We start from the raw sequence: 25,925 nt of genomic DNA, 5'->3' as shown, positions 1-25,925 counted from the left end.
AAAATGAATAGCAGTAGTCTGTATGAAAATGATCAAATCCAGCGCAGTCACCACCGGAAAGCGCCAGAAAGTGTCGCGTTCTCTGCGCATGCGCTAACCCCCTGCCGTAAATCGAAACCGTAGCACTAGCAGCAGCACACATTCGGATGTAATATAGTCGACCAACAAGTATCTTGATCAGCGCGGTTTGTGTGCACTACACGAAGAAAAGGTGTCCGGTCTGTGGTTATGCGGCGTTCATGCTTGGATCGGATTTGTCATGTTTTATTTTAGCGTAATTGTGAGCTGATATTGTGTTTTGCTCCGTGGTGTGTGTTATGTGTTGACTGTAAAGAGGACAGTGCGTCACCGTACAAGATGGACACTGCCGAAGAAGGTAAGCTGTCTAGACACGGAGGCTCTCTGGCTGCTGTCTGTTTGTTTGTTGTTGGTCTTTTAAATGCGTTTTGACAGAAGATTGTTTATCATTATGTGATGATTTAGCCTGGGCGCTCAACCAAATATGCATCTTGCTAATATCTATGCAGTTGATGTGGCCTTAGCAAGCTAACGAGCTAACGTATATGCTCTCCTGCCAGCTTGGTCTTTAGTACAGCTGTCATCCTCCAAACACGTCCAAATAAAGAAATGGCTTTAATATGAGTTTGATTCTGGCTTTACAGGATACCATGGAAAGTTTAAAATGACATTAAGGTTACAATGGTTTTCGCCGTTATTATAACAACTGTATCTCACGTCGAAGGGTTTATTTAGGATATTTTGGCCAGGTGTAAACCCACCTGAAATATGATGACGTAAACTTAGTAGGTCAGTCAATTCACTTACACCGTCTTTGAAACACTGCAATGAGAACTAAATCTTTTTTCTTTTTCTTTTTTTACTTTATGTGTGCAAGAGTGATAGTTGTCTCTCTTGTTATCCATTATTATCTAGTTAAGGTTTCTACTGTCGTTATAACAAGAGGGCAAATAGACTGATAATCTTGATCATAATCTTCCATGCATTGACTGACCTTATTTAGTTCTGTTAGTCTTTTTCATTACTCATCCTCATGTAGATTTTGGGTTTGTTGCAACGTTCACATCCCGTTCATCCTCTTTTCATTTAATGTGTAATTTATTTATATTTCTACTTAAAAATATGCTTATTTTGTCGACTTTTTTTCTTGTAGCTGACATATGTAGGGTGTGTCGATCTGAGGGGACTCAAGACAAACCCCTTTACCATCCCTGTGTGTGTACTGGAAGTATTAAGTTCATCCACCAAGAATGGTAAGAGCTTTGTTCATTCAGCGATGTATTCCCATTGCGAGAACTTTTTAAGAAGATGCTTGCTTTTGGTTCAAACAATGTGAAATGTCTTTCAAAGTGTCATATTAACAGTTTTCGTTTATAATAGACTTAGAAACGAGATAGCATTCAATGACAAAACCTGGCTCTTCCTGCCTCAAGTTGCTTTTCTTATTAGTTTATTGTCCCTGCTATAAAATTCAGAGGATGCAATTCGAGCGGTTAACAACACTGTAATAATTCTAGGTGTTCCGAATAAGTGAGTACAAAAAATGGAACAGCGTGAAATGGTAAACCACTTGCAATGTAAGAAGGCGTTTCAATCTCTGATCTGACACAGGCATTGCTGTTCATTATTAAGCTTACAAGTCAACAAGTGCAAGTGTTAAGAGATGATTTATTGGAAGTCTGGGTGATTTCCTACCAGTAAAAAGTTTGGGGTTGGTGTTTAATGTTTTTGAAAGAAGTCTCTTTTGCTCACCAAGGATGCATTTATTTGATCTAAGTTAAAGTAATATTGTGAAATATTATTAAAAACAATCTTTTAGAATTATTAGAGTAGACATTTCAAAAGAACAGCTTTACTGTCACTTTTGATCAATATAATGCATCCTTGCTGAATAATAGTATTCATTTCTTAAAAAGAAAAACATCTTAACGACCCCTAACTTTTCAACAGAAGTGTATATTGCTATGGAAATGGCAAAAAACGAACTGAAAAATAGTGTTTGGGTGTATAGCACTGAATGAGGCCAATTTTTGTGATGCAAATCACACAATTTGGCATTTATTTCTAGAACAGAACATCTGTCAGTATACCAGTTATCCTTTCTTTTGGGGCTAGTTATTTTTGTACGGCTTTGTGTTCAGGTTTTTGTTGTTGTTGTTCTTTTTGGTTACTGAATAGAAAGAGCCAGCAACACCCATTTGACTGACTGACAGTCTGTAACTTATGAGCTCAGGGGGCCTCATCAATGTAACGGTAAAACCAACGACAGAATTCCAGCTGTTGTTATTCTTCCCTTGTTTAAATGGCAAATGAAGCTGGATTTTCAGTGCTTTTTCACACACGTCAGATCATCACCCGCATTCCTGCTTCCTGCCCCCCTCTTGTGTTTTCACAGCTTGGTGCAGTGGCTTAAACACAGCAGAAAAGAGTACTGCGAATTATGCAAGCACAGATTTGCTTTCACACCAAGTAAGTAAACCCCTCATTACATTCTTCAGGGGAGGTAAAGCCATGAACGGCTCTATACAGTCACAACAGCCTCAAATGGCCTGTTCAATAGCAGTTATTGTGTGCCTCAGAGCGATAGGGTTCTATGGGTTGAGTCATGTGATATAAAAGCACGGCACTCGTGTTGTGTGACGTAGATGTTTGCTGAGGTGAAACAAGGTTTTTACACCCAGAGTGAGTCATTGTTGTATGGCATTACTACAATGAAGGTGACATAATTACATTTTAGGCTATGTTTTACAAAACCATTAGGACAATTTAAACACTTGCCCATTGGAAACCATTACTTCCAATTTCTTGAAACTTAATTTTATTACTAACATAATATGACATGATTAATTAAAATAAAATACAAACCATGATTTGACAGCAAAGCCTGCAATTTAATTGCATAAATATGCACTGCATGTTTTAGAATGAAGCGCAGCACTGTTTGTACACACATACAGCTCACAATCCAGTGTGTGTATGAGCGGCTCAGTTTACATTAAATGCTGCTCTATATGAACTCAAGTCTGCATGTGGTCACTAACATGCATTTGGGAACTCAAATCTCTCCAATCTCCCCAAACTTGTAATGAAAAGTGCTTATAAACTGACTGTTGTCAATAAAAGAGAAGCTTTATGGTCCCTATGCGGTTTTCTGCCAACATAAAAGCTTGATGGTTTAATTTTGCAAATGAAGAAGGCCATGAATATATTTATTGTAATTTTAAAGTTGAAATGTACAATAAAATATAGTTTTTCATTAATACTCTGCTGTAGGGAAATATATTATTATTTGGCATTAATAATAATATAATTTATTATCATGTTAATATATAATCACATTTTTTGATAGTCTTGCAGCCCTACAAAAAAATCACAGCAAACCTAGATTGTTTTTTTAATTGATTTGTTATTTTTATCAGAAAAATCTCAATTGCCCTCCCCCCAAATAGAGCAGCCCTATGCTCAAGTGATGCATAACCTTAGACGCTGTATCGTTGTTCATTTAGTTAGCTCTCAAATGTTCCCATCTGTGTTTATGTAGACAATAATTGTTGTTTTGATTCTCAGATTTTTGATGACACACTTGAGACACTTCTTCTTCTTCTGTACTTCTATTTGTGGAGTTATGGTTTTGAGGCATTTCAGAGACAGGATCTGAGAGCAAGATGCATATTAAACTATTGTGAAAATAACCCAGTAATCATAACATGTCTGAACTCAAAAAATTTCCAAGGGATTTTGAGCATCTTAAATTTGAATAAAATCAGTTTTAAATCAACAATTGTCAGTACTGAATGTTACACTTTTATGATTTTTTTTTTGTACAATGTTTATATGATAAATGTATAAAATGCTTTAAAGTCCTGATCTCTTTCCCTTTAAGTTTACTCTCCAGACATGCCTTCACGGCTCCCAGTGCAAGACATTTTCGCAGGACTGGTCACCAGTATAGGCACGGCAATCCGATACTGGTTTCATTACACGCTTGTTGCCTTCGCTTGGCTGGGGGTTGTACCTCTAACAGCATGTAAGTGATGCCCATAGATCACAGTCTGTTACGCTGTGAGTAGTACGTTGTCTTAATCAATACATGTTGCGTTATTTGCCATGTTGCTCATATATTGCTCTCCTTTTCCTGTAGGTCGCATCTATAAGTGTCTGTTCACTGGATCCGTAAGCTCCCTCCTAACTCTGCCGTTAGACATGCTCTCCACGTACGTACCAGACAGGAAAGCTCAAGTTTTCTTCTTAAAATATTTATTTACATTGCAGATCGGCTCATTTTGAACTCTGAGCATGATGGGTTATTTCAATCCTCGCCGCGGTCTCGGGTTTAGCCGTGGATGTGGTTGCGTGGTGAATTGTAATTGTTGGACATTTCAGAAGTGATGATCAGGGAATGTTCATCCTCTGCAGAGAGAACTTGCTGGCTGACTGCCTGCAGGGCTGCTTCGTGGTGACCTGCACCCTCTGCGCCTTCATCAGTCTGGTGTGGCTACGGGAGCAGATTGTTCATGGTGGAGCCCCTTTATGGCTGGAGCAGAACCAGCAGCAACCTGCCAATGCTGCAGGACCGCCCAATGAGGTAGAATATCCACACCGCTTTCATCAAACTGAATGTAGATCACACTCAAATTTAAATGGATTTAGAAAATACACCAATAAAATTGTATAACTAAACAAATTGTGTTAATATTATAAAACACTTTCTTTTTACTTTAGTTGTCATTACCACATTAGCATCTACTACACTACTGTTCAAAAGTTTGGGTCAGTATGATTTTTAAAATGTTTTTGAGGGGGAAAAAATTGTAATGTCATTTATTCCTGTGATGGGCAAAGCTGAATTTTCAGCTGCCTTTACTCCAGTCACGCAAAATATTTCAGAAATGCTTTTGCTTATTTGGTGCTTAAGTAACATTTTGAAATATTATTAAGTAGGACTGGGACGGTTACTGTTTTACTGCAATACCGCGGTCACGTGATGCATACCGCGGGTCTGAGATCGTCACCGCCATCACCGAAAAAAAAAAAAAAAAGGTTTACATACCAGCCTTCAGAATTTTGGCTAGAAAAACTAGCATGTTCACTTTATCGTGTTTTTTTTTGTATAAAAATATATAATTTAGCCTACTATAGGCTACTCTGTATTTTATCTCTTTACATAAATATATTTTCTACTTAAACTACATTTTGTTATTTTACTAACCCGAATAAGGACTCATCTGCGCTAGTTTGCACGTGAGGGGAAAATTAGCTTGCTTCCACTTAGGAGGAGCTTATGCACTTATTTTAATATCTCCTTTCATACTATTTTTTTCTTAAATAAAACTATAATTTGGAACTAGGCTATAATATTGACCCAGTGTTTTTTTTTTATGTGAATGCGGTTTTTACGTGATTTTTACCACAGGGGTGAAGCACAAAGCTTTTACAAGGGAAATAAATTTGCAGATGTTACATCGCAGCTATGAAAACAGGCTATGGACTAATGCGGAATGAGAGAGGGATATGCATATAAACGTCATTAAATAGTACCGTTTTTATTACTAGTGTTTTGCAGAACAGAGCAAGTTATTAGAATACATACACACTGTACTGTAATAGGTAGACCATATTGCATGCAGTGTAGTTAAAACTTACTCTATTATCCCCACAATCCCAGACACGTTTTTCCATGCATCATTTTTTTAAATGTGTCTCTGTATGTAGGCTACACAGAGACATATTATAAAGAACATGGGACTTGCTAAAAGCTAATATCAACAACTCCTCCGGCACGTGCACTCCACTGACTTCACTCCTATTGGTTGTCGCTCGAGAAAATCGCTTCTCGTTTGCATAAAGTTGAAATTTCTGAACTTTTGTTGCGTGTCTCGCGTTGCTTGACACGCCCAAATTCTGTCGCCAACGGTCGCTGGAAGTCGCCAGCGCTCCATTGAAATGAATGGGATCATGTCGCTTTGTCGCTGCGTGTCGCTGGCGGTGTGAATGGGGCTTAATAACAAGCACAAAGCTTGTTATTAGACTTGAGGCACGTCAAGTTTATTTGATAGCGCAGTTCACACACAGCGGTTTAACTTTCGTTTTCTCTAGCAGTGAATAATCAAACATAGCCTAAATGTCTTGACCCTGTGGAAGATAAAATTCACTCTTCAGACGTTTTACAACAAGTGTTGCTTTGCAACATCAGGAGAAAACATGAAGAGGAACGTGTCCCACATTCATCTCAAAGCGCCGAGCGGCATAGGACGCATCTTTGCGGGGCAATAGGTTATAAAACAAATATTTTTTAAACAAATATTTAATTTCTTATATTCTTAAGATTACCATTATTTACTTATAATCATTTAAATGTTTTACAGGCTGTAAGCTATGTGTTGTTTCACTGAGGGAAAATAAACACGCGTGCTTATGAAATGGATGTCTGCACGTTTATTATTGTAAAATGTTTGCTATATATATCTGGAATACAGTACAGTGTTTAAAATAGCATAATGCATTAGTTATACTCAGTGGCGGCTCCAGAGATTTTCTGTTGCAGGTGCTATGGGGATGCTTAACACTTAAGAGAAGGTGCTTTGAATTTTGCGGCATCATTATGGCATTATGGAGTCGCATTGGACCACCCTGGTTTAAATTAATACGTACACACCCGCCTTATATATATATATTATATATATATATATATATATTAAATATAATTAATATTAAATATAATATAATTCTGGGCTCTCCTGAGGATGGTTGCTAATATCACCTGCAGCTCAAACCGTAACCATAGTTGCCAAGTCCGCGTGTTACGCGACTTTGGGCTTCTTTTTGGGCAAGTCGTGTTAAAAATCTTGAGTCGTGGGTTGCGTTTTTTTGGGCTTATTTTTTAAAATGTGTTTGCTTGTTAGGAAAATAGGACAAGCAACTTTGTTTCTTAATAGTTGCTGTTTTGTCCAGTACATTGCTGACACGGTCTTCTCACAGCTAATGGCCATTCAATGCAACGATACTGCAATTCGTCCTCATACATCCCGCCTCGCTCCTCATTGAAGAAAAATCGCGTTCAACGTGCAGCATGTGATGTGACCATAGACTGGGACATTATAAATGCACGTAATGATAGTTCGTAGACGTACATAGACGAATACATTTTTTGTTTTACAAACAATACAACCAGAAGACATGTACAGAGATGGAGGAAACAGAGGAGAGGCACCTAAATTACCGATTTAAAAAAAAAAAGATAATAATAGATTTTTTTTATAATGTACTTTTTAATTCCGAAGAATCTCAATGTATTTATTATTACAGGCTATGATAAAACAATAAAATAAAATGTGTGCATGTTCACCACTGCTAATGTGTGCACTAACTCCGACTATGGGTTACCATAATTAGCCTTCACATCACTTTTTCCATCTCCAAACCTCTTCTGTTCACAGCCTTTATTGCAATTTGAATAATTTTGTAATATCACATCTGTTTTTGCTTTTCAAACTCTGAAAGGTTTCAATTTAATAGCAGGCTCATTTATTGATAAATTGTTGATCATAAATTATATTGATAATAATATAGTAATATTGGGCTTGTTTTTGAAGCTGCAGTTGATTATTTATCTCGTGAGAGTTGGCAACACTGACTGACTGTAACGTTAGCATCCTCAGTGAAAACCGCCGCCGCCGATTCTCTGTCTTTAAGTTCATCCCAGGAATTTTCTTGTTCTTGAGGCTCTGTGATGACGAGTGTTGTGTCTGCACCTTCACAGTCTCGTTTCTCGTTTCAGGATATGACTCAGAACGTGGACGTTTAGGGAGCAAAAAATGATCCATTTTGGTGTAACGTTATTTTACTTTGCTAAAACTCACTATCAAAAACAAGCTCAGAGGTTCGCGGGCGCCGAGCCCATTGGCCAAAGATGATCACCTGTTTGGGCCTCATGTATTTAAGACTAATATATAATTTTAAATTATTATTTAATTCCTATTTTAAAAACATGAGAGAATATTCAAACATGACTTTAAAATATGAATATAAAAAATTACAGACATTTCTTGGGGGTGCTGGGCAGGTGCTATGACTAATATAGGAGGAGCTGCAGCACCACCTAGCCCCCCCCTGGCGCCGCCACTGGTTATACTCTCAATTTAATTTACAGAGTAAACTATAGAAAAAGATTAGTGTGTGGCACTCCCAACAAGACGCGCAAGAGGGGGCGCGGCGCCACGCCTGTTGCACGTCTTTATTTAATTTTTTTATATCCGCGTTTAAAAGCGGTTTACCGCTGAACCGCGGGAATTTCTTGCTTTTCAACCGCGGTAAAAAAAAAAATCCACACCGTCCCAGCCCTATTATTAATGTTGAAAACAGTTGTGCTTTTTATTTTTGTGGAAACCAAAATAATTGTTTTCAGGATACTTTGATGAATAGATCAAAAACACAGTGAGGTACAATATCTTTTTCATTTATTTGAAATAGAAATAATTTGTAACGTTATAAATGTATGTACACTCACTTTTGAGAATTTTAATGCATTTTTGCTGAATAAGTTTTAATAATGATAAATACATTTAATAAATCCTACTTACTCCAAACTTTTAAACTGTATTAATAAATGTTGTTTGATGACTTTAAATATTTCTGTTCAAAACAGGCGCTATTATGATGTGCAGAAAACAGATTATCTCAAAATATAGATGTGTGTATTTTCACATGTTCAACCTGTTTTTCCTTTTTGCTCAAATAATGAAATGGGCATTTTATGTAATTTCCTCACATGCAAATTCTTTTAACTAAGATTTTTATGAATATTCTTTTGGATACAGCAAAAATGACACTCCTTTTGCGGTTTGTCAGCAAAACTTTCTGAAGCTTGATATTCTTCAGAGACCAATTATGCAGGTTGTGCCATCACCCTCTTTGTTTACTTTGCTTCCTACTTACTGTAATTATCATTTTGATTTGAGCACAGCACAGTAGCCCTCCTGACCTTCTGTCATCTTCAAATCCCACATTATCCCCTGAATCTCTGGAGACTGCTCTCATAGCAGAATAGTTGCTTGTTCTTTCTTGGACTGAACCAGATGCAGTTTACTTTAAAAATCCTCTTCTGCAGATACTCTATCGTAGTCAGAATTTTCGTCATTATCTATATTATCTTACCTGTTAGCCCCCTGGCCAAGGTAATGGAGGTGCTGAAAACCAGCCCATGCCCGCCCCGGCTGAACCTCCAGGGGAGAATGCTGCAGCGGCTGAGGCTCCTGACCTCCCCGCTGATCCTGCGGAAGAGATGGAGCTGGATAATGAAGATGAGGAGGATGGAGGTGCTGAAGATGTTGCAGATGCCAACAATGGAGCACAGGGTACGCCAGCTTTAATTAAACAAATTAGAAACTCTTAAAGGGTTAGTTCAATTCTGTCAATAATTACTTACACTTATGTCATTTGACACCCGTAAGACCTCCGTTCATCTTCGGAACACAGTTTATTTTATATTTAGTCCATAAGCTTTCAGTTCCTCCATTGAATGTATGTACGGTATACTGTCCCTTTCCAGAAAGGTAAAAAAACATCATCAAAATAGTCCATTTGTGACATCAGCTGGTTAATTAGAATCAAAAAATACATTTTGGTCCAAAAATCACAAAAGCTACGACTTTATTCAGCATTGTCTTCTTTTCTGCGTTTGTTTTCAATCCTCAAATAAAGATTCAAATGGTCATGAATCAGTGTATCGATTAATGATTCAGATCGCCAATGTCACGTGATTTCAGCAGTTTGAAACGTAATCCGAATCATGAATCAATACACTGGTTCATAACCGTTCAAATCTTTGTTTGCGGATTGAAAACAAATGCTGAAAAGGCAATGCTGAATAAATTCGTAGTTTTTGTTAATTTTGGACCAAGATGTAGTTTCGATGCTTCAAGAGATTCTAACTAACCAGCTGATGTCACATATGGACTACTTTGATTATGTTTTTATTCCCTTTCTGGAAATCTTCACATATCTTAAACTGTGTTCCGATGATGAACGGCGGTCTTACGGGTGTCGAACGACATTGGGGTAAGTAATTATTGACAGAATTTTCATTTTTGGGTGAACTAACCCTTTAAGTGAGTATAAATGTTGACTGGTAGTGAAGTGTTGTGTGTTTTCTGTGCAGATGATATGAACTGGAATGCTCTGGAATGGGATCGTGCAGCTGAAGAGCTCACTTGGGAAAGGGTGAGACTGGTGTGCCATATATTGTACATCCTACCAAAATCTTTCAGAGAAACATTAAACCTGTTCTTCCCCTTTTTTCAGATGCTTGGGCTTGATGGGTCCCTGGTTTTCCTGGTGAGTTATTATACAACTGCCCTATTTACCAATACACATCTCATTCAAGAGAGCAACAAATCAATGTTTTTTGTTTTTGTTTTAGGAACATGTGTTCTGGGTGGTCTCACTCAACACACTCTTCATCCTCGTGTTTGGTAAGCATTGCTACACTTTTGTTTGAGTCAAATAATGACATGAATTAAACATTGTTCAGTATACCAATATATAAACTTTAACTCCTAAAATCAACTCTTTTAAAGCTTTCTGTCCTTACCATATTGGCCACTTCTCAGTGGTTGGGCTTGGTTTTGAAGAATATGTAAGTATCAGATTAGTTTTAGCTTCTTTTGTCCAGCTTGATTTAAAGATTTGAATGTAAATGCAGCTTTAACATTGACAACGATCTCTTATCTGTTTTCAGGTTCGTGCCTCACACTTTGAGGGTCTCATCACCACAATAGTTGGATATGTCCTTTTGGCCATCACACTAATCGTGTGCCATGTATCCTTCCACAATCATAAACACCTGGAATAAAACTGTCCCAGTCTATTTTTGTTTAAAAATCTTAAAGGTGCGGTCACATTTACCATTGTTCAGCTAACTTTAGTGTTGTAAGTACTATTATGTACTTGCATCAAAAAATAAGTACAGTGCAGTTATTGCATTCATATTGTATTGCAGAACATGCTAGCTGATATTGAGGTGGGATATGAGTTAAGTTAGGGACAGATGTGGTGGGATGGGTAAGTTTAAGGGTAGGGTTAGGTGTAAGGGAAGTGTCAAAAGTGTAATTATGTAATTGCAGAAATTAATTACATTAAGGTTTTTTTTTTTTTTAAATGTAAGTACAATGTAAAAACCTTTATGTACACAATAAGTGCATTGTATCAAATTATTAATTTAAATGTCAAGGCCACCTAATATAAAGTGGGTCCAAATTCATCATATGAATTTTCAGCACTGACAAACAGAAAGCAGCTTGGTTTGACTTCTTTGTTCTGATTTCAGTTAGGGACTTGTATATAACATTGAACCTCTCCTATCTGAAGATGGAAAGTCTCTGTAATACGGCCCCTGGTGTTCCTTTCCTTAATTCAGATCTCAGGGATTAGCAGCACTGGTGAGATTTCAAAGATCACGCCGCTTGTTAGGAGTCTGCTACATTGTGGTAAAGGTCAGTTGTATCAGCAGCTTGCATGTGCTGTTTGCTGAACTTGAGTAATTAGAAAGGGCGAGAACAATGACTTAATATAAGTGCGTAACATTGGTTGCAACAGCTGGTTTCAATAAGCTCTTTTGGGATTTAGAGTAATGCTGTGTTTTCAGTCACGCTACTGCTATAATTAGGTCACATTATCTAAGCTTAGATTACAAACTTGGGCCTAATACACTTGTACATATGCTAATGTGTGTATACCAGTATGTGTTATATTAGCAGCACTTTGAGTCTCATTAAATGATCTTTCTTCCAGGTGTCTCTTCTAGTAGTCGTAGAGATTGGTGTGTTCCCCCTCATCTGTGGCTGGTGGCTTGATATCTGCTCTCTGGTATTTAGTTTTCTTTTATCATACTAATTTAAGGTGCACTCAGTCATTTTTGTTCATATTGGCCCAAAGTGGTCCTTAATAACTGAAGAAAGCTATTAGTTAGCATTCTCATTTATTCATCTTCAGTGGCAGGTGCCCTGCTTCATTTCTTAAAGGGTTACTTCAGTGATTTAGCATTAAGCTTTGTATTTAAACTGGGTCATTAATGTAGTAGAAATGTGAACTTATTTTTGAATTAGCTGCCTTCTAGAATGAGACAAGACAGAAAATGTATTTTTGTCTCATGTGGATGAAAGACAACAACTCCCAGAATGCACTTGCTTTGCTGCCCTACGAGGCCACTCCCAAAGCCTCCATTACTGGTTCACTGGATCACTTGCCCACCACGTTCATATTAATTTAATCAGTTCAGTTAGAGAACAGACACTACAATTTTAAAAAGGGAAGCGTGATCATTGGAATATACTCCTGGGTTTCTATTGATACAAAGCAATATGCTAAATCGCTGAAGTAACCTTTTAATCTTGACATTTTATTAAGTGTTAGTAAGTTTTGTTTAAAACCTTAACCTTAGTATTTGTCATACAGTAAAGGCCAACATTTGTTTATCCACCTGTTTTGTAGGAAATGTTTGATGCCTCATTGAAAGACCGAGAGTTGAGTTTTGAATCGGCCCCAGGGACCACCATGTTCCTTCACTGGCTGGTGGGGATGGTCTACGTCTTCTATTTCGCCTCTTTTATTCTATTGCTCAGAGAGGTGGGCATTTCTATATCAGTTTAACCATGCAGAAGATCTTTTGGGAGATGTTTGGGAAATTTAGATGCTGTTCCTTTATCTCTCAGGTTCTAAGGCCTGGAGTCTTATGGTTTCTCAGAAATCTGAACGATCCTGATTTCAACCCGGTGCAGGAAATGATTCATCTACCAATATACAGACACCTGAGACGATTCATACTATCAGTGGTGAGTAAATATTGAACTTTTTAAATAAATAAAAACCCCATCCTATGGAGCCCTTAAATTAGGTGGGAGGAAAAATACATTTCAGTGTTTTTGCTAGCGAACAAAAGGGAATGCAAAAGTGTTGAGCGAATTTAATATTTTAATTAATTTTTTTCTTTCCTTCCTGTATCATATTTTTTTTACATGACCATGTACTTTCCTGTTTTCCATGTTCTTGAATGAAAAGTCTTGCTCTCTTTTCAGGTTGTTTTTGGCTCAATCGTTCTTCTCATGTTGTGGCTTCCTATCCGGATAATCAAACACATCTTCCCTTCATTTCTTCCCTACAATGTGATGCTTTACAGGTAAATGAGATGTATTAACTCTTAAAGTTTAATGTTCCTTGGGATAATTGCCTAAACATTGAGGAAACCGATTCAGAAGTGTCGTTTGGTGCTTTTGCTGTATAAATCTGGTCAGAGATTACAACCAGAAAAGAAGCAAAGTTCTGTCTTGATGTGACATTTTGTTTAAAAGAAAGGGCCATAAATATGAAGTGCTAATTATTGCTGTCATGGCAGACCTTTGCTTCGTTACCTAATGAGTGCCAGGACTCTGTAGTGTCAGGTGGGCATGTTGCATCATTTGGCCGATGTATTACACCTGATGTCGTCATTCCCAGCAGACATTACTACAGTCTGATCTTGCAGAGAGCTGTTAATCATAGTGTCCACAACAATAATGCTATAGAAAGTCCCTTAACTTTGTATTTGTGTATTTTACCCTATGTAACCCTGCTGCTCTCTCATCTTCACATTCGTCACTATGAGAGTACTTTGAACAGCTGTAGTGTTTGTTGGGGCACTGACTCTTGACTTCTGTGGAAAGAGGCCATTTAAATATTGTTTGAATGACTGAGAGAGCTGATTTTTGGACTTCCAACCTGTATGAATTTCTTTCTTCTGTGGAATACAAAGAAGATTTTTTGAACAATGTTTCAGGTTTTTTGTATGCAGTGAATGTCACAGTGCATCAGGGTCCAAAACAACATTGGATCGCACAGACTTTTATTGTATTGACAAAAAAAAAACATTATTCAAAATGTTCTCTTTTGTGTTTACAGAAGAACAAAAGTCGTACAAATCTGAAATGACTTGAAGGTTAGCAAATGAACAGAATTTTAGGTCAACTATCCATGCAATGGTGTATTTAGTTTCAACACTACATAACGTCCTGTTCTCTCTTTGTTCTGTACAAGCAGTTTAATTCCTCAGGTTAAATCAGGAATATCTAATGAGTTTTTAGAATGTTGGTTTTCGATTTACAAATATAATAAAAGGCTGTTAACTTAAGTGTTCACCAAAGACAATAACTATATAGATACAGTAACTGTAATTTTAAAGTTTTAATAATCATTCTAATTCTATGAGAATAAGAGAGCCCACACTAAAACTATAATGATAATATAGTTGTAATAATTTTCAGAATGTTTTTTTTCCAGCTGATGAATGATAAAAACATTGACATCATATCAACTTTACCAACTTTAAAAAGCTTGAGCATTTAAAGCAAAGACAACATAATTACAGTGTGCATTAGAATAAACATTACATTATCGAGCTTTGGTGTGGAGTATATAGTTGTCATTTTAGCTATAGTTTTAGTTGTTGTTCTTAGGTGATTTAACAATTACTTGAAAAAATAATTTAGTTGATTTGACCTTTAAAGGGATATATCACCCAAAAATGAAAATTCTGTCATCATTTACCTCATATAACAAAGAAACTCATACATGTTTGAAACAACATGAGGGTGAGTAAATGATGACAGAATCTTCATTTTTGGGTGAACGATCCCTTTAAAAGCATAATTTGCTAACAAGTTGCTAAATAAAGACCACATCGGTTATACAATGAATTACAAAACAAGCTCGTGCACACATAAAAGGGGCAGCCGTCTAGGCTCTATTTTTAAATGTTCATATTAGCCAAAGAATTGAAAGGATGAGATGAAATGAAATAAACTTGTCTGATAGTCATGGTGTGATACTGTTATTCAAAGGCAACCAAAAGAGTGTTATAAGAGATGAAAATTGCCACAGATCTGGTAAGCTGACTCCTAGGGTATTCTATTCTTAAAACCAATTAGATATTCCTTAGGGTACCATGGAGGTTTAGTCTCTCGTTGTGGCCTACAAATTGACGCCACATTATTGCTAAGTAAAAACAGTGATACCAGTATTTTATATAGAAATGTTATGACTTCCCCTCTCTCGCTCTCTCTCTCTTTCAGTGACGCTCCAGTGAGCGAGCTGTCCTTGGAGTTGCTGTTATTGCAGGTTGTTCTTCCTGCTCTATTGGAACAGGGACATACGCGACAGTGGCTCAAAGGTCTAGTACGAGCCTGGACCGTGACCGCTGGCTACTTGCTGTGAGTCTCATATACATATTTACCCTGTTGCTCATTATATCCAATAACCGATAGACCTAAACAATCTAGCACTGTAAAGGAGGAGCTCTTTTCCAAAACGCTATAAATCCATTTTTATAGTTTTCATGAAAATGTCTTTTTTTTTTTTTTTTTTTTTACCTACACCCATACATTTTTTACATCCTATACATTTTTTATATCCTGTACATACTTTGAAAATGGTCTATTGGCACAGTCTGAACATGTTAAACAATGATTGTTAAATGAAACCACAATATTGTTGATTATAAATTAAAAGTAAAAACTTTTTTGTTTTAAAATGCTACAAATTTATTATACGATCAAAAAGGCACTTTCACTTTCATTTCACATTTAGTCTAAAAACAGGCTGGGTGCTTATAGCGGTTTGGAAAGACACTGCATCTTGCAGTACATTTAAACAAGAAAATATAGCGATTTGGAACCAAAGATTGATGGAGCAGAGAATAGGTTCAGTACACAGCAAAATGGCATGACAAACTTATTTTTGTTTTATTTGGCGTTTATCGCGTTTTGGAAAAGAGCTCTTCAAATCCACAATGGCAGCACAATTATAAATTCTATTTGATGGAGGGCAATTCACGCAATTGATTGAGCCACGCAGTTCAGCATGAGTTTACTAGTTCTGCACTTTACAAATGCTCCTGTTAAAATAATTAAAGCTGTCCACATTGCAGAATAAATCTCTAATTTAAATTGTGCCTCCACCTTTCTTGAATTTCTTAACCCTTGTAATAATAATCTTGATCAATCCTACTTGGTGTTATACCTTTCAGAGACTTGCATTCTTACTTGCTGGGAGACCAGGAAGACAATGAGAACAATGCCAACCAGCAAGCCAACAACATCAACCAGCAGGCCCGTAACAATGCCATTCCTGTGGTGGGAGAAGGTCTGCATGCTGCCCACCAGGCCATACTGCAGCAGGGTGGCCCAGTGGGCTTCCAGCCCTATCACCGGCCCATGAAGTTCCCTCTAAGGGTATGACATCTTTTTCTTGTATACTTTTGTAAAATCTGATTTTTAGATTGATAGTGTTTAATGTTTATTGTCCACTTTTTGCCCCCCTATAGATTGTGTTGCTGATATTGTTCATGTGCTTGACGCTGCTTTTGGCTAGTTTGGTCTGTCTTACGCTACCAGGTGAGATCCCAACAAATTGGGCTTTCTGATCATTTGCTCACCCTCATTGTTTTACAAACCTGTGTGATTTACTTTCTTCCATGTGACACAAAAGGACGTATAAAGAATTGTTTGTCCTGTTTCACCATTTCATTTAAAGGAACTGTATGTAAGAAATTTCAATTAATCATAAAATGGCCCTGATATATCACTAGACATTAAGAAATCATGTTAATTTCAAATACTTATATAACTGACAACACTAGTCCGGTCAGGATATTGAAGTAGCAGTACCAGTTTTAGCCACAATCTTACATACACTTCCTTTTAATTACAATGATGAGCTTCAAGACTTAAAAGCACTATAAAAGTGATCAGTGAATAAGAATTAGGGTGCGTTCACACTTGCCAAGTTTGGTTCTATTAAAACAAAGCCTGGCGCAATTGCTCTGTTAGTGCGGTTCATTTAAACATGTGACCAAAGAAACAAAGTGAACTGATCTACAAGTGTGAAGTGTACCGTTAAAGCACATTAGTCTTCAATTTATTTATTTATTCACATTGTTTCAATATTGGTCTTTATGCTTTCAGTCTGCACTTTGTCTTACTGATATAATCAGTGCTCTGAACTCTCTGTGTTTATCTCAGTGTTCACTGGACGCTGGCTGATGTCCTTCTGGACGGGCAGTGCTAAGATCCATGAGCTGTACACTGCAGCATGTGGGCTGTATGTGTGTTGGCTCTCCATCAGAGCGATCACCGTGCTGCTGGCCTGGATGCCTCAGGGGCGTAGAGTAATCCTGCTCAAGGTTCAGGAGTGGACTCTCATGGTACTGCATGCATTGGTCTCAATCGTCAGTAATTCTAGTTTTACTTCCTGCACAAACCTGTAACAAATTTGCATTGTGCTAGCCTATGGTCTTTATTGGCTGCCCACGAACAATGTCTGCTTTGACCTGCCCTTAAAAACTAGTTTTACTTAAGCCAGAAAGAGTTTGGTTTGTGTTGTTGACATGTTGAGAAGATGCTGTTTTCAGTGCTGTGAAAGCAAATTCACTGCATGCACTTTAAAAGGATCAGGACTCTAGCTGGAATTTATAAAACAAAACTGACTCCATTTTTGATCAATTTAGTACTGACGAAGCCTCCAGTTTTGAAATTCAGATGCAGTAATGGGCGTTTCATTTCCAGCACATGCTTTAAGCGGTAGAGATCAGACTGGGCCATCTGATCAATCAGAGCAGAGTAGGCTCTCAGAAAGGAGCGATTTAAGGCCCTGATATACTTGAATCGAAATCAAGTTAGTTAGAAGTTCCGGAAAAGTTAACACCTTTGTACTACTATTGATCCATGGCGATTGCTTAACAGGTGGCTGTGCGCTGAGGCTCCGCCTTCTTTCATGCAGAAATGTTTTCTGGATCGTTCCTCCCCGTTCAGTCTGTTGAGGTCAGACGTCTGCGAGTGAAAACATGAACACACTGGAGAACTGCTTTATAGTATAAAATGTACTTCTGATTTTCATGTTTAATAGGGTAAAGCTGCTTGATTTTAAGCAATCTATTGTAGAAAGTGCTATATAAATAAACATGACTTTACTAGAGTGCCAAATTGCAGTCCACGTTGCTATGATCAAATGCTTTATTTAAATGCTTGCCGTTTTTTCAATTTTCTTATGTTTATTTTATTATTGAGAGGAAAGCATGCAGCACATATTTATATATTCATCTAAACTTCAGTCTCATCCGTGTGGACGGCGTCAGATGTTTGCTTACAGTATATCGCTCCTCACGTATTTCAAACGTAATTTTACCCTTAAGCAAAGAACTAAAAAAAAAATCGCTTTTGAGTATATCTGGGCCTTTAGTGAGACCGGATCCTTGACCGAACTGTTTTTTTTGTGTGTTTTTTTTGGATGTATGTAAAACAGTTGTAGGAGACCTCCTAAAATAGCATAAAAGGGGCACTTTAAATGTTTCCTCAAATTAAGGAATGAGAGAATTTGTTTTAAAATGGGAGCTTGGGCTTATTTTAGTACAACATACATCAATTAAAAACTATTGATCTTACATGTAAAGAAAGCCAAAGACAGATGATTCCATAATGAACCATGTTGAGGGTTGGTGATTTCTGTGTGAATTCAGATTATGAAGACACTGATTGTAGCTGTGCTGTTGGCTGGAGTGATTCCTCTGCTCCTGGGACTGCTGTTCGAGCTGGTGATTGTAGCTCCTCTCAGAGTGCCGCTTGATCAGACGCCTCTGTTCTACCCCTGGCAGGTAAAGCATGATTAGGGGTGCTGCTCTTAAAGACACAGTTCACCTGAAATGTATCAAATGTATCACCAAGGTTTTTCTAGACCCATATGACTTTTTTTTAAAGACGAATCAATTTGAATCAGGGGTAAATAAATGTCAGAATTGTCTTTTTTTGTGTGTTTTTAATCAAATGCCTCTGGATAAAGTTTAGATGATCACAGTGCATAACGTTTCACCATTTCCACCAGGTGTGTTAATGTTGTTAGATCTCTATACACAAATAGAGTTTAAAAATAACATTAACTGAGCGACGTTATTCTCATCTGACATGTCTGCTGTGTGTCAGTATTGATCTGACCCAGCTTTTCTCTGTGCTTCTACTGTTCCCTAATTGATCTAATGAGCTGTGTCACTGATGAAACGGAAAACAGATTTTGGTTGGATTTACGCCAGTAGCAGGCAGTTTTTCAAAAACTGCTTTTGCCCTGCTAATCTAATCCATCCTGTTTGGAGAACTTAATTTCCACAGGCGCAAAGTGGGGCACAGAGGTATAGCAGCGTCAGTAGTATTGACTCAGATTTTTCTCTATATCATTAAGGACTGGGCTTTAGGAGTGCTGCATGCCAAAATCATTGCTGCCATCACCCTCATGGGTCCCCAGTGGTGGTTGAAGACAGTTATTGAGCAGGTCAGTGGCTGTTGTTTGTTCAGGATGACTTTGGTGCTGTTACGTCACTCTTTACACCTGGTATTAAAATGTATTTCAGATCATAAGTGGATGACACTAAATACTGGTGTATACAGGGGTCTAAAATGTTTTAAGCTTGTCCACTTTTGACCACTTTCAGAGGATTCAACCAGATTGCTTGAGTAGTGTAGTCACTTATCAGCCACAAATGACCACCTATACAATTTGCCTACTGACTCAATCTTTAAATATTTTGGGAAGCGTGCTAGCCAGACAGGATTTAAACTTTGTCACCAGGAGACAAAAAAACACGCACCAAGTGTACTTATTTTGTACATTAGTTCAAAAGAAACTAAAAACATTAAAAAGAAAAAAAAAAAGATTAATTTACCTGCCCATAGATCCTCCTCTCAAAGAAATCAGGACAGAAGTAGTTGAAAGTGGACAAAAGAGACCAGGTGTAAATGGGTTTGTGTCTCCCTTGTCTACTTGTAATCCAATCAACCAAAAAACGTATCTTAATACTTGGTGTAAACAGGGCCTGGATCAGGGGTGTCCAATCCTACTGCTGGTGGGCCACTGTCTTGCAGAGTTTAGCTCTAACCCCAATTAAACTCTAATCAAGGTCTTATTAGGCAGACTAGAAACTTCCAGACAGGTGTGTTGAGATAAGTTGGAGCGAAACTCTGCAAGACAGTGACACTCCAGGACTGACTGGACAGACCTGGCCTGGATGCTTTACTGTAGATGGATGCGCACACTAACTGAATGATTTACCACTCTTTAGGTGTATGCCAATGGAATCAGGAACATTGACCTTCATTTCATCATCAGGAAGTTAGCGGCCCCGGTCATCGCTGTACTGCTGCTTTCTCTCTGCATCCCCTACGTGATTTCTGTAGGCATCGTCCCCCTTCTTGGTGGGTAGAAGCAAGGCTGTTAGTCAAAGCTCTGTTTCTCATATACAATTTTGTATTAGACATAGGGTTGCACAGATTATGACAAATAATAATTGTATAATTATGCAATAATAACAATTTACATTGAATTAAGTTTTGAAAAGCTTTATAACAGTTTGAAGCGGCTGCATGCCACTTTTTTTGTAATTATGATTACATTTTTTTGAACGATTACATAATTGAGACATCCATAATTGTAATCACGATTGCAAATTCGATTAATTGTGCAGCCCTAACATTATTGAATTTGGTTTAAATTTATCTTAAGTTTTATAAGTTTGGTGCAGTCACTGTATATGAGTCATTCATTCAAACTAATTATTTTTATGGCATATTCCCATTTAGATGTTGGTGGTCAGTAACATTTTATTTTAATTAAAGTATTTTTTACCTTATTCAACAATGGCTAATTAAATGGATCAAAAGAGACACTTAAGGCATTTGTTACAAAAGCATGTAAAATTATACTGACACTGAACTATCTATATCATAATTTGAAATGTATTTCTTAAATAAGTCTCTATATTTGTTAATCATTTTTGAGTGTTTTTTAAATTGATTATTTATTACTAATGTGTTTTTAAAAGGTGTTTTCCCACATTTAATATTTTTTTCATTCAATAACCCCTACATGTATAATGTATAAGCTCTTTGTTTTCATTCATCCTGGATTTCACAGAACAAGTGACTCAGTTGTTGCAATTGAACTCAGTTTGATTCTCATCGTTTGAAGAGGTTTCAGAGTGGCTTCATCTTGTGTGGCTTTGAGTGGTCTTCAATCAATAGGGAAGGTCTAGTTTTGACAGCTGTTCTGTAAATGACTACTTGAGCTCTTTAAGTACAAAAATTCTGAACAGTTAGATGCCCTCATACTGTATATTGGAGATGTGTAGTGGCATTTACCATAAAGGTTGCAACAAATACCTGTTTCTTCAGATTTGGACACTTTCAACTGCAGAGTAATTAAAGGTCAGATCGCTGTCGTACGGCATCACACATCATGAACAAGATTTTTGATGCACCACTGAAAAGATTCTGGTTGTATCAGTGGCTGTTGTGGCAGTGTAGTAAAACTAGCTCCTCGCTGGCGGTGCTTCCGAACCTTAGGGATATCTTGCATGCCTCAAGAAGGCCAGGTGTATTCTTAAAGACCTCAGCCATCCAAAATAGATGTCATTTTAGTTTAGTTTAGTTTTTTCTGCTTGAAACCTAATTAAACAATCAAAAACCAGCATGCATTTTAAGATGCGTTTTTCTTCCATGGGTGTTCTCTCATGCTATGATACTCTAGTATCACAGTCAACCACTCTTACCTATTCTAACCAGCTCTTTTCTTTCTGAATAGGGGTCACTATGGAGATGCAGAATCTGGTGCAGAGGAGAATCTACCCCTTCCTTCTGATGGTAGTGGTGCTGATGGGTATCCTCTCTTTCCAAATCCGACAATTCAAGCGCCTTTATGAGCACATCAAGAATGACAAGTGAGTCCTGAGCAGTAATTAACTTATTTTTTCCGAGCCAATACTTGCCTACTGCGTTAAATGTACAGGGACATTTTGTACTTTGAGATTATTTTTTGATTGGTGTATCAGCCATTTACTCTTCCATTCAAAAGTGACAGTAAAGGTATAATGTAAAAAAAATCCTAAATTTTATACAAAAAACAGCTTTTATACTTTCTTCTCATCAAACAATTCTGGGGGAAAGACGTATCTTGGGTTTAAAAAAAAATATATGGCAGAATGGTTTCAACTTTGTTGATACGAAATGTTTCCTGAGCACCAAATCAACATATTTATAACGATTTCTGAAAGATGTGACACTGAATACTAGAAAGAATTATGCTTTGCCATCACAGGAATACATTTTATTTTTTAACGCATTTAAATTGAAAGATGTTTTACAATATTACTGTTTTTACAGGTTTTTTTAATCAAATAAACACTGTGAGCACAAACATTCATAAACATTAAAAAATCTTACCGACCCAAACATAAATGTAATTTTAATGATTTAATTAAAATTACCTGTTTAATGATTTAATTTAATCTGTTACATAGAAAATCAAATGAATACAGAAGTAAATATTGTAGTATGATAAGAATATGAATAATACGTTTTTGGTCACTTTTGGTAGCATTTATTTGGTCCCAGCTTTGAATTATAATTCTCCCAGCCTTGCTTATCTGGCCTTTTGCGCTTTCCTCTGATTTGTCTTTTGTTCTTTGTTCGTCCATGCAGGTACCTTGTTGGACAGAGACTTGTGAACTATGAACGAAAAGCTGGCAAGGCCAACACTACCACACACAGCAGTTCAGTGCAGGAGTAAAGGGCTTGGGATTGCTTTGGAGTCACCGTGTGTGTGCGTGTGTGTGTGTAAGTGAGCGAGCATGTGTGAGCATGCGTGAACGACTGAATTGAACCTTCCTCTCCTGCTCCTTCTGCTTACCCGTGATGTGTGCGCCCATACATCCATCACGTCCACTAAGACTCTTAAAAACTGACCTCTGGCCTCTCTTGACCCTGCCAGCAAAAAGGGCCGAAAGAGCCATGTACATAAATGGGGCGAAAGAGGGAAACCCTACAGCCAACCAGCCATGGATTAAAAAGAATGTCTCACTCCTAAAAGGAAAAAAACAACAGGAAACAAACAAAAACAAAAACAGATTAAGTATGTGTATTAATTTATTAAATCTAGTTGTTACCTTATTTGTGGAGATTTGTTTGTGGTAGGACTCGACCCACATGGTTCCTTTCATCGCTCATGGAGAGGCCAGTCAGACTCCAGAGCTGAAATGACTCTCGAACAAACGCCTGGGTCATATTGGAGTTGGACTGTCGCATTAGTACTTTTTATTTATTAGTTTTGAATTTTCAATGAAATATGATCTTGAAGTTTTTGAATGAGAGGGTCTCGTTTGATTTGGTGCGATTGGTAGTGTCTTACTTTCATTTCTCTGCTTTAACCTCCTTAATTTTATGAGCAGAAGTGGATGTAGGCGGATTTGATGGTTACACCACGCCCATCCGCTTCCTGTCATGTGAAAAAGAGGGAATTTCGTTTCACCAACAGTTCGTGCGTGACTGTTGTTGACCAATTCAAGAACACAGAAGCACAGAGTCAGTATCTAGCAGACGAAGCGTAGTTTGACGGTAGTGTTTATGGCTCACAGTGAGCCGCAAAGCCTACCTCTGCCTGCTAGCTCTTCGTTCAACTCTGAAAAACACTTTAGAGTAGCTTAGAAGACCGTTTAGAGTGCTAATTGCGTCAGTGGTTGAGCTAGCATATTTGTTTGCTGTTCAAGTTTATATCGACCGTTGTATGTCTGTCTTGTCCTCAGCATGGCTTAGCAACACTTCCTCATAAATGTAACTGGCACGTACACAGGTTGTTACACTTTTTTAAATACCCCCCGCCCCCCCCCCATCTTTTTTAAGTGCAGCAATAGTTCGGAAACCAACCTTTAAACCAAAATGTCAAGTCCTTACTCGTATTGGAGTTCACTTATAATTCATCACACTGATCAAATTTCATCCGAAATGTGTGATTCTTGATTCATTCTTTGTGATTCTTGATTCATTCTTTATGATTCTTGATTCATTCTTTATGATTCTTGCTTCGATTCGTTAGAAGAGAAGTCCGTTTCGTGTCTAGGTAAGGAGGAGATCCTCAACAACACATTTGTAAATAATGTAACTTTTCAGTTCTTCGCGTATGTTTTTCTCCATTTCAGATTTGCTGCGTCTGTTACAGGTTCACGATTCCCGAAGAATTTGTCTCAGACGGCTTTAGAGATAGTGTTAATCAGCGCTGAGATTCTATAAGTGACCTTATAGTTTCTTATTACACTGAAACTGGATACTGTATGCTTCTTAAAGCTTGCGCTCCTCTGAAAGGCAAATGTTCTATTTTTATATGTGCAACTAGTGACACCGTTTTCATGTTTGATCAGCCATTGATTTGTTATCCTCTTAGGTTTTCTGAGGTCAGCTAGAATCCAGGTAAAGGTAGTGGTCCAGCACTAAACACCGTCGTGTGTCTGGTTTACTAAGCCTTTACTTTTCATAGCATGTTTGTGTGGGAAGTATTCAGTATTTCTGAATGTTTTCAAACCTCCTGCTTGGAGGCTCTCGCTGTAACAATTACATCCTCATAATGGCAGACAATTTTTTTTTTTTTTTTTTTTTGTTTGTTGAAAACTTTTATTACAAATATTAAATCACAAAGTGTGGTAATCGCAGTGCTTTTGTGTCTTTAATCAAACTTGGAATCATTTGCAATCTTATTTTTAGAAATACTGTTTATAATAATAGTATCTGTTTATTACAAAGGATTATAATAAGTGTGATATAAAGATGTTTAGTATACAAATGACTCAGTAAGCCATGTTTGATGTATCATAATAATGAGCTTTTGGATTTATAAGACTGACTACTCACACTATGATAACTGCACTAAATGCTAATAAACTTGGATGTTTGTGGTAAAAAAAAACAACGAAATACAGGGCAAGACCGCTAGTATTTCTGTACTTGTAATATCTTCTGTTATATCTAATGATACATCATATCAGTAGCACTTTATTTTACAGTCCTCTTCCCCATGTACTTATTATAGTAATTGCAATAATAGGTACTAACCCTGAACCTACCTCTAAACCCATGGCGTTACCTTATATTACCCAGTACTTTCTTAGGTACATGCAAGTGCACATACTGTAAAATAAAGTGCAATCATAATTTCTTTATGTATCAAAACCATTATTAGCTCAGCTTAATCAGCATAATTTCTCATACATCATTACAAACTGTAAACTTGTCCTGTCCTAGTCATCTGTAGAATAAAGACATCAGCCTTACCGGCAATATCTTAAAAGCCAAACAGCTTTCTGCACGCGTTGACCCCATTAAATGTTTTGTGATTTTCATTGTGAAACAACAATGGTGCATTTAAGTAGATCGACAGATTACTAGGACTCTTCTTGTTTCATTACCAAGTGCTTTTTACTTGCTATCGTTACCCATTATTGTATAAGACTAATTTGTTTGATTTATTTGATGTGGGCATTAACGATTTTGTTGTCATTTGTTGTTGGCATGATGTACAGTACATTTTGTATGCCTAAATTCCTTTAAAATGGAATTTTACACCAGAAAATAAAAGTAAACTTTTGTAAATGCGAGCATGTGAGTGGCCAGTACACAGTCTGGAAGCTCAATCAAAGTTCATGGCCTTCAGCCTTAATATGCATTGTGGGTTAGTCACATAATCTCTTACAGTGCACGGTTATGCAACAGATGTGTCATGTCTGAGTTACAGAATGACCTGCCTTTATGCCACAATACAGTGCTTTTAAGAGTAAAAGTCTTATGAATCAGTGCTGTTGTTAACTAAAACTATTCAAATTTGTTTTTATCAACTGAACTAAAGCTGCTTAAAATACAAATACTAACTACATGATAAAATATCTAAATTAGAAATATTGCCTTGGTTACTAACTGAAGAATGTTTAAATTGAAGCATTTCTAAAACTGAAATAAATATAAATTAAAGCGGTCCCACTTTATATTAGGTGGCCTTAACTACTATGTATGCATCAAAAACAA

General features: G+C 37.2%; 1 protein-coding gene across 1 annotated transcript; it reads left to right on the top strand.

Moving 5' to 3' along the window:
* Positions 1-88: 88 nt before the first annotated feature.
* Positions 89-25,501, top strand: marchf6 (membrane-associated ring finger (C3HC4) 6). The gene is made up of 26 exons (XM_067453637.1): positions 89-376; positions 1,172-1,271; positions 2,414-2,487; positions 3,902-4,045; positions 4,160-4,232; positions 4,435-4,603; positions 9,179-9,371; positions 10,175-10,236; positions 10,318-10,350; positions 10,436-10,487; positions 10,593-10,651; positions 10,754-10,834; positions 11,439-11,507; positions 11,806-11,880; positions 12,505-12,639; positions 12,726-12,845; positions 13,089-13,189; positions 15,117-15,254; positions 16,070-16,274; positions 16,367-16,436; positions 17,064-17,245; positions 18,557-18,691; positions 19,270-19,359; positions 20,147-20,279; positions 21,664-21,799; positions 22,560-25,501. Exons 1-26 carry the CDS (start codon positions 358-360, stop codon positions 22,645-22,647), a joined length of 2,736 nt encoding a protein of 911 aa, XP_067309738.1. The 5' UTR covers positions 89-357; the 3' UTR covers positions 22,648-25,501.
* Positions 25,502-25,925: the final 424 nt, after the last annotated feature.

This window comes from Pseudorasbora parva, chromosome 9, assembly GCF_024679245.1.
Source record: "Pseudorasbora parva isolate DD20220531a chromosome 9, ASM2467924v1, whole genome shotgun sequence".
Classification (NCBI taxonomy): domain Eukaryota; kingdom Metazoa; phylum Chordata; class Actinopteri; order Cypriniformes; family Gobionidae; genus Pseudorasbora; species Pseudorasbora parva.
This window is presented reverse-complemented; position numbering and strand designations above follow the sequence as displayed.